This window comes from Bipolaris zeicola (genome assembly GCF_000523435.1).
Source record: "Bipolaris zeicola 26-R-13 unplaced genomic scaffold scaffold_325, whole genome shotgun sequence".
Taxonomy (NCBI): Eukaryota; Fungi; Ascomycota; class Dothideomycetes; order Pleosporales; family Pleosporaceae; genus Bipolaris; species Bipolaris zeicola.
Window position 1 is genome coordinate 5475 of NW_006912374.1, and position 16740 is coordinate 22214.

The 16740-nt window shown below is 46.5% G+C and overlaps 5 protein-coding genes across 5 annotated transcripts; 1 reads left to right on the forward strand and 4 right to left on the reverse strand.

Annotated features, from left to right (window-relative positions):
* Window positions 1–860: 860 nt before the first annotated feature.
* On the reverse strand, window positions 861–1013 carry COCCADRAFT_110483 (uncharacterized protein; the record flags this gene model as incomplete). The annotated part of the gene is made up of 1 exon (XM_007719580.1): window positions 861–1013. A coding segment is annotated over one exon (153 nt), but the record flags the coding sequence as incomplete, so codon positions are not given.
* A 194-nt stretch (window positions 1014–1207) lies between these two features.
* On the reverse strand, window positions 1208–4030 carry COCCADRAFT_110465 (uncharacterized protein; the record flags this gene model as incomplete). The annotated part of the gene is made up of 6 exons (XM_007719581.1): window positions 1208–1875; window positions 1937–2379; window positions 2460–2564; window positions 2616–3086; window positions 3177–3742; window positions 3848–4030. 6 exons carry the CDS (start codon window positions 4028–4030, stop codon window positions 1208–1210), a joined length of 2436 nt encoding a protein of 811 aa, XP_007717771.1.
* A 1206-nt stretch (window positions 4031–5236) lies between these two features.
* COCCADRAFT_110474 (uncharacterized protein) lies at window positions 5237–6499 on the reverse strand (the record flags this gene model as incomplete). The annotated part of the gene is made up of 1 exon (XM_007719582.1): window positions 5237–6499. One exon carries the CDS (start codon window positions 6497–6499, stop codon window positions 5237–5239), a length of 1263 nt encoding a protein of 420 aa, XP_007717772.1.
* A 553-nt stretch (window positions 6500–7052) lies between these two features.
* Window positions 7053–8999, reverse strand: COCCADRAFT_110473 (uncharacterized protein; the record flags this gene model as incomplete). The annotated part of the gene is made up of 5 exons (XM_007719583.1): window positions 7053–8302; window positions 8401–8628; window positions 8714–8786; window positions 8834–8847; window positions 8909–8999. The coding sequence occupies 5 exons, from the start codon at window positions 8997–8999 to the stop codon at window positions 7053–7055; spliced, it is 1656 nt and encodes a 551-aa protein (XP_007717773.1).
* Window positions 9000–9825: 826 nt separating this feature from the next.
* Window positions 9826–16740, forward strand: COCCADRAFT_49456 (uncharacterized protein; the record flags this gene model as incomplete). Its single annotated transcript, XM_007719584.1, has 6 exons — window positions 9826–10296; window positions 10374–12393; window positions 12487–14815; window positions 14937–15903; window positions 15991–16353; window positions 16437–16740. Coding segments are annotated over 6 exons (6454 nt in total), but the record flags the coding sequence as incomplete, so codon positions are not given.

Below are 16740 nucleotides of genomic sequence, written 5' to 3' on the forward strand. Positions count from 1 at the left end.
AATCTTCAATGGGAGTTATTTACTCCCATTCGGCACGAAAGATGGTTCAAAATAAGCTTGCAGCTGAGTTGAGCCAGCTTANGTTTGAATATTCAAAGATGAAGGACATGCGTACGATGTTCGTTCTTTTCTTAAGCATCACTAGCCGCTGATTGGTTTCTCGGAGGTTGCGGCTGTTTTCGCACAGGGTACTTATGGTTAGTCTCATCGTTCGCTATAGTATTGTTTTGGCTATTGCCAAGTAATGATTCGAGTTTTTTGAGGCTGGCGAGTATCGCGCGTGCAAATTCAGATTCGCCTTTCTCTCGCTCTGCTACTCCTTCCTGCATACATTCCTTTAGTAATTTAGTTACTTCGTTATTCTCGTTTTCTTTTCCTGCCCCCTTCTTGGCCTTACCGGCTGTCCCCTTCGCCTTGTTATTGTTCAGCCCTGACGCGTCGCGAACGTGTCAGGGTGGTTACCACCGCCATTAGTCGATGCTGACGCCGCCATCTCGTCGCAGACAATATAGTTGTATGCGCTGGGCTTCACTCATCCGTAGCTGTCGAATAGTACTAGTTTCGACTAGTTTTCAGGAAATCAATAGAACGGTGTTCTTCCGAAGGCTTATACAAAAGGGCAAAAAGAAGAATGGGATGTTTTTAGGATATTAGGATATATGCCAATGCGTGTAGAAGACTCCTTACCTCTGTCTGCATACTATGACGTGAAGTCACGTGATCAGAGTATGAACGTATATTGTGATTTCTCTTCAGTGTAGATATATCACCCTTCTTCCCCCAATACAAACATAGCGATTAGATTTCCGCCCTACTCTGCCTACTCGGTTGCGGGTCGCCCCTTGATCTTCTGAGCCCGATCACGTATCGTGCGACGGTACATACTTGAAATATAACAAAGCAATCGTTCCTCTATGTTGGTGACTTTCAGCACTAGATACTGTGGCACGATACGTGATCGAGCTCAAAAGATCAGAGGGGCGACGCGCAATCGAGTAGATAGAGTAAGCTGATAGTTAATCGCTGTAGAGGATTTATTGGAGAAGGTGTCTATCTACGTTTGAAAGAAAATCGCAATATATACTACGAACTAGTCACGTGATACTACACCACAATACATGCAGAGATCTCGCTCGCATTTAGCTAAACTAATCTACTGGGTAAAAGCTAGAAAATTCAAACAGTGCTATATACTCAAGCTCTACACTTAGTCTCTTTGCGATAAAAGCTCCAGCGCTTTGTCCGACATGGCAGCTTGGACAATCATCGGCGGAGTTGAAAAGACGAAGCTCTTTGAACTGACTGTATGTGAATCGGTGAACGTTTGGCTACTAATGACATAGCCGCCCTGATGGTGAAACGACTCAAACCACGATCCAAAGACGACCACTGTCGTTACAGCTGCTAGCTGTGGGCCTAGCGTTTTTGAGAAGAACGTGGTTCCATGTTGGGACTCCATTTCGTCTAAGAATCCAAGGTGCCGAGGTCCAACCTTTCCAAGCCCTCGGCTGTCATCCAGGATCAACGTCAGCCCTTTTAGACTGGAGATGTCTTGAAATGCTGATAAGATGAGCTTGATACTGTTAGAGAGATCTAAGAGAGAGCCGTCTCTTGAAACTGTCTCTTGGTACAGTGTGAGATGGAAGGCTCGGGTTTTGTGCAGATCGCGAACTTGTACTGCTAGATTCTTCATGTCATCGTATATAATAACACGGGTCGAAGACTGGACCTTGTCAAGCGTTGCCCCTCTTCTAACAGATGAAGATGCAGTTTGCGGAACCAGTACTACATTCAGAACATCTTTTGCATACAAAGGGGCTGTTGTGGCGCTAAGCAATGAGATTGCCATAACGTTTGCATCGGATCCTAGCATTGCTGAGAATAACACGGTAATGTCAGAATATTCAGTAACTAATGTTGTGTAAGAAGGACGTACCTCGGCAGTTTCCTGAAAAAGAAATAAGAGAAGGATAAAGGCTCGCAAGTCGGTCTTCTAGTTTAATGAAGACGTCAAACGTGCCATAAAACCATCTGACAGAAGAAGCACCAATGCCGTACTTGTCGAAAGACTGCAAACCAGCCTCAGAAACGTCACAGACCTGGCTCAGAGTGAGAGGTGCTATAGTCTTGGATCCATTCGCTGGATACTTTGCAGCCAGGTCCAGGACATATTTTTGAAGAGCTGAATCGACGACATGGTTCTCTCCTGCTGTTGTTCTTTCTTTTAGGCCGTCGCTGGGGAGGCTTCCAATATCGAAACCGATGGGTCGTACTCCGTCAATTTTGAGCAAACATGAGACCGTGATAAGTGCATTCACCAAACCGAGAATATCACTCCAAGAAGTCGTGGCGAAAATACATACGCGGATCCGACATGACCTATCAATACACTATGTCAGCACGAAGCTCAGACCTGTGGAACTGAAAGTTTCAGGGAGGGCAATGATAATCGTACTCACCAGATAGGTGTAGCCGGAGGGACACCGCAGGCGATTGCAAAACCGCGTTGAAGTAATTCGGCGTGAAATTTAGACGCCTTCTCAATAGTACCTACAGTGTAGAAACTGTTAGGTCCATGTTTTTCAGAAAATTTAGGATACGGCAGTAAGGTGTACCTACCAACAGGAAAACAGATGATGGGTGACCCAGGCGGGGAAAGAACTATGCATCCGGATTCGCGGAGCCGGTCTGCGACATAGCGGGATTTTTTTTCTAGCGTGGACATTCTGCTCTCTATAAACTCAGGCTTTCGAATTAGAGTCAGTGCCCTCAGTAACACGATCGTAGAGAGTGTCTCATCGCCTGCCTCATGTTGGAGACTTGACTGTTTCTGTAAAACGGTGGCATAGATACCATTCGACACAACAAATCCACCAGTACATCCAACGCTCTTTGAAAATGTTGCAGTCATGATATCCACTTCATTAAGAGGACAGTCATAGCCGCGCGCTTGCCACCACTCGAAAGAACCGCGGCCCCCGCGACCTAGTGCCATGAAGCTGTGAGCTTCGTCGACCAAGAGGCAGAATCTGAAAATCTTTCTCAGGGCGAGGATCGTAGGCACTGGAGCCACGTTCCCAGCCAGACTTGTTCGTGAAAATAGAAGTCAGCAACATTCCTTCTTTCACCACATGACGAAACCGCTAATTATGTGCAATATAGAATGGAGTACATACCTATACATGCCTTCGACAGCAACACACACCATGGCGTTAGAATTATTCTCTCTCAAAGTCCTCAATTTGAATTCTAGGTCTGCAACATCGTTGTGTTTGAACCGGTAAAAGGTCGCCTGCTTGTTTAGGAAGGCCCCGACGAACATTGAGCTATGGGATTCGGCGTCAAGCAGGAAAATGCATTGGCGCCCAAGTTCCTTTGCTGTTTCAGCGAAGGTGAGAAATGCTAGCAGATTTGCCCCATAGCCAGATATTGCAGTAGCACAAGCCTTGGCATTCATGTAATCAGCTAACTCCTTCTCTGCAAGCATTCTGAGCTCTGGAGGCGCTGGATTGAATGGAAGATGCTGTAGAGCTAGTTTGATAACAGATGCACTGCTATACTCGAACCGTGTGAAACCGCCATAGTTATTAGATCCCGCGTTGACTATCTCGCGTTCGGGATAAGACAACATCTTCTTAACATTGTAGTCTTGTGATATTGCTTTTGGGATCGTTTTCATCAACACACGATCATTAGGCGCGCTGAGAAGGATGCGTACGTCTTCACGGCCGATCGGAATGTACTATGCAGCTTGGTAAGATCTTCATGACGCGGACAAAGTGGCTACAAGAAAGAGACTTCCTACTGGTATAGAACTGGACTTTGGGGGATCAAGAAAACTACTCACAAAGTAATGGTTTGCGATGTCTTGAAAGTGTAATGGGCGATACCATGTCCATGTCTTGAGATCTCTCCATAACTGGGCAAATCCAATCATTACAACCCAAACATAAAAGGAGAATTTGTTGGCCAAAGAAACCGGTGGGTCTGTGGGCACCCAGAATGCTCGCTTTGTATTAGCGACGCTCATAGTGTTGGTGCTTGACGAAACGATGACCCCGATGTGATTATGTGGATGGCGTGGGCTTTGCCGAAGAAAAGGGTGCGTAGGGGCTACAACCAATTTCGTTCCTAAGACAAGGCCTAGCAAGGCAACAAAGCTGCGTGACTAGGAAATTTTGCATTAACAGTGGATTCCGGCGAATATATAATAACAATCTACCGCGATGCAAGAAACGATTTAATAATATGTTGGAAACCCGCTTTCCAAGACACTCAACGGCCGTGTCAACGTCTTCGCATTCTGATATCCGTCGGAACTGCACAAATAGGGTATAGTGTTGGATAAGGTAAGGTCGGAACGCAATTTCGGTTAGTGTGGTTCTTTTAGATCGATACTACCACTACGGAAGCGTGTAACAATGCTAGTATACCAAACAGTAATCGCAGTCACTGCCATATGAAGATCCAGACGGTTTTCCATAGGCCTGTCTTGCCTAGGTCATTTAGCGCTATATATCCGCTACGGAACAGCCTATTCAATGAGTGTACGTCGGATCCGGCAACAACTGAATCCTAGAATGGCTGCCTGTGGGATGTAAACTGTGATGTTCGATGACTGCAGTGCCCTTTCTGGGTTTGTTGGTCACTCAGATATGCCGGTTGCTTCTAGAAAGTCTAGCCAACGACATTACAGCACGATTTGGCATTTACCACGAACTTAAGTACTTTAATATCATCCAGGACGTTTTGTGTGTTTCAATCGCACACCCGTGGGTTGTACCTCAGCTTACTACGTGCCACATAAAGTCTTTGGACTAAATGTCTCGTTCAATCCGAGCTTTCTCACTCCCCTTGTTCCTGTAGCTGTAAACGACACAATGCTTTGAATTCACTAAGCTCAGCCCTTGCCTAGAGATTAGTTGCCGCCTACTAATCATTTCTCTGCTATTGAGGAGAGATCTTAGCAGTTAACTACCTATAGACACTTGCAGCTAGAAAACATCAACACCACGCAGTGTAAGACTATATATACTACCGATTGTTCGAAAGAATAGTTTCTTGATATTGCATTCGTGACGATAGATACATGTTGTTGTGAAACCTCGATTTTCTATAGGTGAGGTGAGTGTTAAAGTGCGTGCTCCGACCTATCTTCCCGCCACTAGGAGACTCGTGCGAAATTACAATGTCTCTCTTCCCCCTTGAATATCATAAGGTACAATTGTCCTTTGTTTTACGCTGCACTATGCAGTATCTCTAATACGCTGTCTTTGTTCAATGGGACAGGGTTGACTTTAGTGCACCAGTCTTTCATAACACTTTCAGCTAGCCCCTCAAGATGTTCATTCTTAATACTGAACTCTCCCAGAGTTCTTGGTAGACCAAGACAATTGATGTAAGTTCGCACTACATCGCAGAGGTCTGCTTCTTGACTAATAAGACCAGCAGAACGAAGACATTCCGCCACGTTCTCCTGTTCCCAAAATGTGGCAGTCGCCAGCTCAAGTCGACGTCGAAGAGTCTCGCTACCATGATTCCAGTTGTATCGCAAAACCCAAGGCAGAATGATACAACTTGTTTCGCCATGTCCAACCCCCAAAGGACCAAGCTGATGACCAATACCATGACTTGCGCCTATTCCGTTAAATCCTGCCCGGTGACATTCCTGTACAGACATAAAGGCTCGTAATCTCGCCTTTTCGTCGTCCCAGTTGTGCTTGATTGACAACAAGCTTGTCAGCAGGTTTCCGAGGGCTCTAACAATGATGTTCTCGATATCTTTGTCGACTTCGATGCCGAGCTCCTCGTGCATGTCGATGAAAAGTGCAGCTGCGTTACCATAAAGGCCTTCAATGAAATGATCGATGGCTCGGACTCCAGTGGATAGCCACACTTTCCGCGGAGTACCAAATGATAACCTCGGGTCAAGAATAACAACGTCGGCATACATGGACTTATGCATCGTTACCAGCTTATGACCGGTGTTTGAATCTGTCGCACCGCCAGCACATGTAAATTCACTCCCAGAAAGCGTTGTTGGTACGTTAATGACGGGGATTGCCGCGGGCTCCACAAACTCTCCCGCCCTTATCTTTGCGAATAATTTCTCTGCACCCGACACTGTTGACACGTTATTGGGAACGAAGAGCCTTGCGAGCTTGACGGCGTCTGTTATAGAACAACCACCTAAAGTAATAATAAGATCCGCGTCCGCAGCTTGTATGGCTTCCGTCAATTCGAACACATCTTCCCAAGGTGAATGAGATGTGATGCCGTATCGGATCCCAGCGATCTTGGTAGCGCCTAAAGCAGATCGGAGAGCTTCAAGGGCTGGAGTTGTACTAATCGACTTGGAGACGACAATGTAGGTGCGCAATGACCCAAATACATCCGCGTGATAAGCACAAGCTTTGTAAAAAGGCAGGCTATCAGATATGTAGGGTTTTCGTTTCCGCAGATATGCAGAATGGGAATTGTGTTCTTGGTACCCTTGCATACTGTATCTCTCAGTAGAACGCAAGCGGGTAGCGATATACAAGGATGAAGGGATAGATGATAGTAGAGCAATGATACTCCCACTGTACTGGTTGTTTGTATTCAAGACACCATCCAAACCAGCACACTAATTATAAATGCCTCAATAATAGGTAGTTATTTCTTCATTTGACGAAGAATCCTTCTCAAGTCAGTTATCCGACATTACGGTAGATTACATGAGCAGGCCCACGGCTATCTGAAAATAGTTAGTGGTGCGGCTATAGAAAATAGGATACGGCTATCGAGAACACAGTGCAGTTCCAGGCTTGGATAGCGTGTATAGGTAAAGGCTTAGCAGATATCTCTGGCTCGATTGTAAAATGTACTACATAAGCACAAAGACGGCCAACCGAATACACTCTTTTGTCCAGAACAACCCGATCACACACCTGAAATTCTGGAAACCTGCTTTTCAAATCATATTAAGACAGTTCTTATTTGAATTAATGATTAAGTTCAAGAAGACAGTCCCATAACAAGCAACTATACGTGCACTTGTCATGATTTCTTGACTATTCCAATAATTTACCTACACTATCATCTGCGGTAGATAAAGCTTGAACGCTATCGCGGAAATGGTTAAACAAGACCCCTGCCTTTTCGTCCTCAAGGAGAGGTTTCTGGTAGTACATCGAGACCTGGAATGCATTCTTCTGTTGCTTGATAGATAGCAAAACTGCCCAATGACTCTTCATATCATAGATATCTAAATCTGGCCTTGGAGTCATCTTGCTTATAGCCGATTGATCATCTTTTGCTGAAAGACCATTTCTCATTCCATGCAGCTCTGACTTCAAGTCAACGAGTGACTGTACCCATGGATTTCCGTCAGCACTTGGGAAAATGCTCGGAGAGAATCCATGTTCCCATTTGTTTGTGGTTGTGATATCGGTCTGGATCCTCTGCAGCAGTTTAGGAACCGATTCCTCGTTGGAGGTAAGAGAAACGCGGAAAGGTAGCGCATTCACCAAAGGGCCCATTACACGTCTCACATCCATGAAAGAGCCAGATGACCTGCCGTGACGGCAGAGCCCAAACGTGATATCACGAAGCCCCGATAGTTTTGCTAAAGCCATAGACCATGCTGCAAGAATGATTTGCGTTGGATTTCTAGAGTGGCTGTTCGCAATGCGCGGGGTGACAGGGGCTTGGATTCTTTCGATGATAGCACCCTCCAACTCGCCGTTGATCGTCGCTTTATCAGGAGGATGGATGTTGGATAAGTTTGCGCCGCGCAGGTAAGTATTCCAAAACAAGGTGGCATTATCGTTCGTGGCTTTTAGCTGTACATCCTTGACGTAATCGCCAAACCATGGGCGTTCAGGGTTTCTATCTTGTGCGTAACATGATGGCGACTCCAGAATCTGTGATATCTCCTTGCTGATGAGAAATCGGGAGAATGCATCGCAGTGAGTGTGATGTAGTGAGATAACGAAGAAGCTGCTTCCTTCATGGGTGGGGTCTCCGACGACTAAAGCGTATTGTACAGCTGGCTTTGCCAGCTCAAACTTCTGAGTCATAGTTTTCTCTAAGTAGGTGCCAAGGTCGGAGGTAAAAAACCATGATGACGTACTCTTCGCAGTCAAAACTTGTGCGAAGCTCCCATCTTCCGTAGCTGCAATAAGCGTACGAAAGATGGGGTTTTTAGATTCTAAAAGATTTACGAGGGTTGTCAAGCCATGTTTCAGATCCGAACCCTCCACTTCAAAGATGTAGTTGATGAGACCAATATACCCAGCCAGGCCTAGGTCTAAGAAAAAACCTAATTTACTGTCAATTAGAACTTATTTTTTGTGTAACTGGATCGCTCAAGCGAAGGAATGGGGATTGCATAGTTCGTGAGTGATATCAAAGATTTACTACCTTGTACTGGACTGACTGGAGCCGTAGAGAGGACACTATCTTGAACAAGGTCTACTTGCTTCCAGGCTGAACCATCGTACTCTATCTCGAGTTTGGTGTTTGTGCCAGAAGAAGATGCTTGTGATACGCTTGATTCTTTATTTCCGTTGTAGCCGCGTCCATTCGTGCTATGTACATTTCCGGTCTGGGTATGTAAAGCATTCCAGAGGGTCTGAATAGTTCCAGCTTTTTCGCAATAAATCAATGTCAGCTCCTTGGAGTTTTTACGAAGGATGTAAATGATAGCGCGCGAAGAACTGTAGTAGCTTACTATTTATGAAGGTTTCTAGATCAACTTCGACATTGTGGGATGCTATCTCGCCAAGAAGCTGTAGGGCTTTCACCTAAACCAATGAGCTTCTTGTATTGTTTAACGTACAATCATTCTTACAGAATCACCTCCCACTAAAATAACACACAGGTTAGCAGATTTTTATCGCTGCTTAAATACAGTGAAAACCCATACAGTCTATAAAATTCTCATCCAAACCAATTTCACCAGGATCAATGCCGAGAACATCACCCCAGATCCTCCTCATCTCTTCAATAGATGCCATTGTATTGAGAATAGGCACGTAGCGTGGTATTGGTAGTATAGTCCGATTAGGTAACGCGTGGCGAGGGTATAGTGTATCGATACTTGAATACTCACGACCAGACGCGCTCACTAGTACCGTAATATATGTCTGCAACTGACCTCGTCGTTATTGGGGTTCCCGATCCCATGAACAATTTCGGTCAGTCTAGAGCCGATAACGCGGATGTACCTCGGAACGGCTGTTTTCGGCAACCGCAATGCTTGGCGAATGACGGAACCAGCACAAGTCCTAAACATTAGGACCGACCTTTTCCCGGCACATCTTCTTATACGCTAGCTGATCTTGACAATCTGCAATAGTCGGTTAAGTATCTATGTATGTGACAGAGATCTACGAACAGGGAAGTTGCAGCTTGCCTTAGAAGCAAACAGCAACCGAAGTGCATAGGTATGGAGGAATCAACAGCAAAAGCTATCAGCGTGTTCCAGAACAGTATCCGTGATACTTAGAGCAGATACCAATTGATCTCTTCGTTTTCGGATAGTTGTTGGCAGCTTGCAGATTTTGGACTGGCACGTCTTTCCTAAGGTATCAATCCGGGAAATTACCAACATGTTTATATTTTGCAGTTGAAGTGTTAATTGGGGCCATAAACGGCTAAAGAAAGACTTTGAATAAGAGCGAGATCCGTTACTAAGCCTTAAATGCATTTCTTCTCGTCTCGTTTTCTTGACTGAAGCAATTACACGATATACTACTCTCTTATATACGTCAGCTCTCCTATCTTTTAGATCACAGATCTACAGAAACGACTAACCGGTACTTCTTGGAATATCTACACAACATGGCCATTATCGCGACTCTCGAAGAAAGTGGATCAGCTGAGCACTCAGTGAGCAATGGGATAATCGACACGGACGACAATTGTCAGAGCCAGGTTCCACCGGTAGCTATCGTCGGTCTGGGCATGAGATTGCCTGGAACCATTCATACTGCCGAACAACTATGGAAGACCCTGGTTGAGAAACGCTCAACACGGTGCGAAATTCCAGCTTCAAGATTCTCAGTAGACGGATTTCATAGTCCATCACGCAAACCGGGTTCAGTAGCTATGCGACATGGACACTTCTTGGATGATTCTGACGATCTTCATCACCTTGATACATCGCTCTTTTCTATGGGAATTACCGAAGTGAACGATATTGATCCGCAACAGCGAATGTTGCTCGAAGTCGTCTACGAGTGTATGGAATCATCGGGTCAGGTCAACTGGCAGGGTAGCAATATTGGATGTTACGTTGGCGTTTGGGGAGAAGTAAGTCACCGTTTTTGTTCAGCATTTTACATATCTACCGTTGCTAGTTTAGGGTCTAACTTTTGGATGAATTACAGGACTGGCTCGACCTTCACGCTAAAGATTTGTTTGACTCGGGCACATATCGGGTATCCGGTAGTCACGACTTTGCGATTTCCAATCGCATTAGCTATGAATACAATCTCAAAGGCCCGTCGTACACCATCAAAGCCGGCTGCTCATCATCATTGATTGCGCTTCACGAAGCTGTGCGAGCCATTCAGGCTGGAGACTGTGATGGAGCCATCGTCGCTGGCACGAATCTTATCTTCTCGCCGACTATGTCAATGGCCATGACAGAGCAAGGTGTGCTATCTCCAGATGCCTCTTGTAAAAGTTTTGATGCCAATGCCAATGGATATGCTAGGGGCGAAGCTATCAATGCTATTTTTCTAAAAGGTCTGAATAGCGCACTTAGAGATAGAGATCCCATTCGTGCAGTCATACGAGCAACATCTTCAAACTCAGATGGCAAGACCCCGGGAATGTCTATGCCTAGTTCGGAAAGTCACATGACTCTAATACAGCACGCATATCATGAAGCGGGCTTGAACCCTAAGGATACGGTTTTTGTTGAAGCTCACGGAACGGGGACTCCAGTAGGCGATCCACTGGAAGCGATCGCCATCTCACGTGTATTCGGAGGTAGGAAAGAACGACCATTCTATTTGGGAAGCGTCAAGCCAAACCTAGGCCATAGTGAGGGAGCCTCGGGTATATCCTCTGTTCTCAAAGTGGTACTGGCCCTGGAGAATCGGAAAATCCCTCCCAACATCAATTTTTCGATACCGAATCCCAAGATCCCGTTTAATGAAGCCAACATGGTAGTTCCCTGCGAGGTTCTTCCTTGGCCGGAAAACCAACCCCTTCGTGCCAGTGTTAACTCTTTCGGCATTGGAGGCGCAAATGCACACTGCATTATAGAGAGTATCGACCAGTTCTTCAGCGATAATGCCGTTCAGAAACTCATGAGCGATCCATACTTGGGTACAAGGAAAACTACGAAGTTTGATGATAGAAAACTCACCAGTGTCTCGGACGAAACTAGATTCACAAACGGGGTTCATGGAGCCAGAACGTTAGACGTCAACAAAGGTCACATCAACTTACGATACAAGTTGGTAAGCAAATTCTTTAGCGATGACTCCAACGGCGTTAAATCAAACAAGGAAGCTGGAGTATCTAATATCACTGGTCATGGATTGCATACGCCAAGAAAAGTACTGTATACGATATCTGCGGCTAGTCCTGCTTCTCTACAGACGAGGGTACTTGAACACCAGAAATACCAGCAACAGAACAAAAAGAACCAACTAGATGTTTCGTACACGCTTTGCAACCGGAGGGAGCACTTGTCTCATCGCGCGTATAGTGTTGTTCCTACCATCTCGTTGGAAGGCGAGAGCCAACCAGCGCTCGAGTTTTCTTCTCCAGCCAAGGTAGCAAACGCTAAAGCGGATGTGAACATGGTTTTCACGGGCCAGGGAGCCCAGTGGGCTGGGATGGCAAGTGAGCTTCTACAAGACTACTCCATCTTTCGCGATACCATTAGTAATTTAGGTCGTGTTTTGTCACAGCTCGAGCATAGTCCAACTTGGGATCTTGCAGAAGAGTTGAGAAAGCCAGAGGCTACTAGCAGAATAGGTGAAGCTGAATTCTCACAGCCACTTGTTTGTGCTGTTCAGTTAGCTTTAGTTGACCTGTTGCGAGACTGGGGCCTCCTACCGACCGCTGTTGTCGGCCATTCTAGCGGTGAGATAGCGGCTGCATATGCTGCAGGTGCCATTACTTCCGCCGAGGCCATCACTATTGCATATTACCGCGGATACGTGAACAAATACAATAAAAGATCCGGAGGAATGGCCGCAGTTGGTTTGGGAGCGCAGCACGTCATTCCATATCTAGCTGACGGAGTGGTTGTCGCATGCGACAACAGCCCACAGAGCATCACGATCTCTGGAGACAAGGATGCCCTCCAAGACGTATGCAGAGAGATACAAGAGAAGGAGCCAGATGCTTTGGTGCGCCTGCTGAAGGTTCCAGTAGCATATCATTCCCGTAAGTCATTAGCCCTCATTTCAGTCTCCAATGTGCTTTTCTCTCGCAGGTGGATTAGCAATGCACATATATCTAACAGTGAGTTCTTTACAGATCACATGCGCGATCTGGGAGATAGCTTTGAAAGTCTGTTAAACGGCAAGCTACACAGCAAGGTTCCTGTGATCCCATTCTTTTCCAGTGTGAAGAGTAAACAGCTTCAAGAAGCTGGATCTCTCAATGCTTCATACTGGCGCGAGAATCTCGAAAGCCCAGTGCTCTTTACCGACGCGGTGAGGCTTCTTCTCGAAACCCAGTCGTCTTCCAGGGGCGTTTTCATTGAAATTGGCCCACACAGCGCTCTAGCGGGGCCTCTTCGTCAGATATTCAAGGCTCATGGCACTGGCCAGCAAGCATACGCAACGGCATTGACTCGTGGAAAAGACTCCGTAGAGTCAGTACTCAAACTTGCTGGAGAATTGTTCATCCAGGGTGTACCTATAAACTTGTCCCGTATCTCGCCTGTGGGGAATGTGGTGACGGACCTGCCACTGTATCCATGGAACCACGAGAAAGAATTTTGGGCCGAGAGCCGCATAAGTAAAGAGTGGAGGTTCCGCAAGTACCCTCAGCATGAGCTTCTAGGCTCGAAGACTCTTGAGAGTAGCAAGCTTCAGCCTGAATGGCGAAATGTCCTAAAACTTGAAGCGGTACCCTGGCTACGCGATCACCAGGTCCTCAACGACGTGATTTTCCCCTGTGCAGGTTACCTTTCCATGGCTGTTGAGGCCGTTCGCCAAGCGACTGAGAGTACTGAAGTCGACGGATTTACCCTAAGGAATGTCATCGTACGGTCTGCATTGGTGATGACCGATTCCAAGCCAATCGAATTGTTAACAACCCTGCGACCTGTACGACTTACCAACACGCTTGACTCAAATTGGTGGGAGTTTAGCATCATGTCATACAATGGCTCAAACTGGATGAAGCATTGTGATGGCCAGGTCAGGACGAATCGCGATGCGGATAAATTTAAGGAAGCAACATCCCAGCACTTGTCAACGACTAATAATGAAGCCTATCCACGCGCTGTAAACGACTTATATCCCCAGCTTCATAGGCTTGGACTAAGATATGGACCCTGCTTCCGTGGACTCGAAGATGTTAAATGTCAGCCAAATGGCAAGAGAGCCATGGCTACATTGAGCAAGATGGCCACCTCAGAATCGTCGTATGCGATCCACCCCGCTACGATTGATCATTGCCTCCAATTGTTCTTTCCCGCTAGTTGCGAAGGTATCTTTTACCGTGCTGAAAAACTATGTGTGCCAACAGTCATCGGTAATCTATATTTAGCAAATGGCAAGGCAACGGAGGTTGAGGGGTCCCAGATCGAAGCATCATCCTCATCAACCTCGGGGGGAACAATCTCCGGAAACGCAAAGGTATTTTCCAAGAAAAATGGAGCTATCTTGCTGCAACTAGAGGGTGGAAAGTTCTCTCCTATTGAATCTACTGAGCTAAATGACAGTAATTCTGAATCCATCGCGGCGGCCCAACTCACTTGGAAGCCACATCTTGATCTTGCCGATATGGAGAGTCTGATTCGACCAAACCAAGCTTTGCTAAACGACAATCACGACCTTGATCTTGTGGAAAAGTTAACTCTTCTCTCCATCTTTATTGTCAAAGAGCGCATGGAAAGCATTCCTTCACCTCCACATCTTGAACACATGGGCATGTTCCGCAACTGGATTCATGACCAAGCAGCCCGGCTGAGTGAAGACCACTCTAAACTTCGACCTGAAGCCCAGAAGATCATATCTTTGGAGCCTAGTGCTCGGCTCTCACTTCTGGTAGAATTGCGACAGGAGATCATGAAATCAGGGGCCGCTAGTGCGGCAATTCTGATTGGCCGTATCATTGACCGTTGTGAAGATCTCTTGCGAGGTTCTATTGACGGCATTGAAGTGCTACAAGCAGACAATGGTCTAACAGATTATTACAACTACGTAGAGTCACGCACTGATTCCGTGGATTTCTTCGTCGCTGCTGGCCATACACGACCGACACTTCGTGTCCTTGAGATTGGCGCTGGTACAGGGGGTAGCACTCAGGTTATTCTTGAGGGTTTAATGAGTAAAAACGGAGTCGATCGACTCTACTCTACCTATGCTTATACCGATATTTCTGCTGGATTTTTCGTCAATGCCCGTGAACGGTTCAAGGCGTATCCCGCTCTGGATTTCCGGGTTCTCGATATCACCAAGGACCCTGTCAAGCAAGGATTCGAGGCGGCATCGTTCGATTTGATCATCGCAGGCAATGTTCTTCACGCCACTCCATCGCTGGGTGAGACACTGGCAAATGTGCGCAAACTGCTCGCTCCTGAGGGCTACCTCTTCCTTCAGGAACTATCCCCAAAGATGCAAATGGTTAACTTGTAAGTTCATCGCTCGTAAAAAACTTCTAGAAAAGGCCTTGCGGTGGCATTTCCAGCATCATGCGCTCTGTTTGATACAATTAGTGCTATCAGTGTTACTAACGACGTGTTCGAAATCTAGCATCATGGGCATCTTGCCAGGATGGTGGCTTGGAGCCGGAGAAGGCAGATCCATAGAGCCTTATCTGACGCCAGAAAAATGGGACGCAGTCCTGAAGCAAGCTGGCTTTTCAGGCACCGATGCTGCCATATACGATGCGCCGAGTCCTTACCACATCAACGCCAATATCATTTCCCGACCTGCGAGAAGCTCGCAAGTTCACAATACCATTGATGATTCGGACATAAATGAGGTAGGTCGAGACAACAATCGTCCACGGGTGACCTTGTTGTATCGTCCATGCGATGAGGATTGTGAGCGCGTCGTACGGCTGCGTTCTTCGATTGAAGAGAAGGGCTTCCGAACAATCCTGAGGAGCATAGAGCAAAATCAGGAGATTAAATCAGATGACCAAGAACTGTTGGTCTCATTGCTCGATATCAGGAAGCCGTTCCTCGAGTCCATATCGGAAGCCAATCTAACAGCTTTGCAAGCAATCGTTTCAAGTCTAGGCAGTACGCCAATGCTCTGGATCATGCCACCAGCACAAAGGAATGTCGATCGCGACGGAAACCCTAGTTTTGGGCTATCCTTGGGGCTCCTACGCACACTGCGCAATGAGCGTTCCGTCGCCATTACCACGCTGGAAATGGACCATATGGACGATGCAGGCTTTGCTGCTGCTACTAAGCTTATAGGAAGACTTGCACACAAAAGGGGGCAAAGCAGTAGAGGTTTGAAGGAAACTTCAGGCATAGACCCAGACCGGGAGTTTTTCTTCACCAAAGGAGCTCTCGAAGTGGGCAGGTACCATCCCGTCACTCTATCTCAAGAGTTGGCACTCAAATCACAGAAGTCTGGAGCCGTGACACTTCAAATTGGACGCCCAGGACTACTGCAGTCACTCAAGTGGGTCGACCTTACAGCACCGAAACCGGCACACAATGAGATCGTCGTCGAGCCTCGGTGTGTGGGCTTGAATTTCAGGGTAGGTCTCCCCCCTTGCATACCCCATCTCTCAAAAAACCTTCATCTTTGGAGAATATTGTGAACTTTCTGTGTTAATAGCCTGTAGGATGTACTCCTCTGCATGGGTATTGTAGAGGCAAACAATGTCAGCATCGGCCTGGAAGGATCTGGCATAGTGACGAAGGTCGGAAGCGGTGTCACTGGGCTTCAGCCAGGAGACCGTGTTTTCTACCTTGCGGACAAATGCTTCTCAACTGAACTAACTGTATTGGCCGAGCGATGTGCCAAGATCCCTTCTTCGCTACCATTCGAGCAGGCTGCGACGATGCCGTGCGTTTACGCTACTGTGATCCACTCTTTGCTTGATATGGGTGGATTAAAGTCCGGCATGTCGATTTTGATTCATTCTGCATGTGGTGGCATCGGCATTGCTGCTCTTAACATATGTCAGAATATCCCAGATCTAGAGGTAAGATCTTTAAGTCTTTATTTGTCACATCAGATCAAGCAATACTACTTCGAGATCATAAAGCTAACTTCAGTAATTGATAGGTATACGTCACGGTCGGAAGCGAAGTCAAAATTGAGTACTTGATGCAAAATTTTGGCCTTAAACGGGAACAAATTTTCAATTCCCGAGACACATCGTTTCTGCATGATGTGCAAGTTGCTACAAAGGGTCGGGGAGTTGACCTTGTGCTTAACAGTCTCTCTGGTGAGCTACTCCATGCTTCATGGCAATGCGTTGCCCCCTATGGAAAGATGCTTGAGATTGGCAAAAGAGACTTCATTGGGAAGGCCCGCCTAGAAATGGATCTCTTTGAAGCAAATAGGAGTTTCATCGGCATTGATCTGG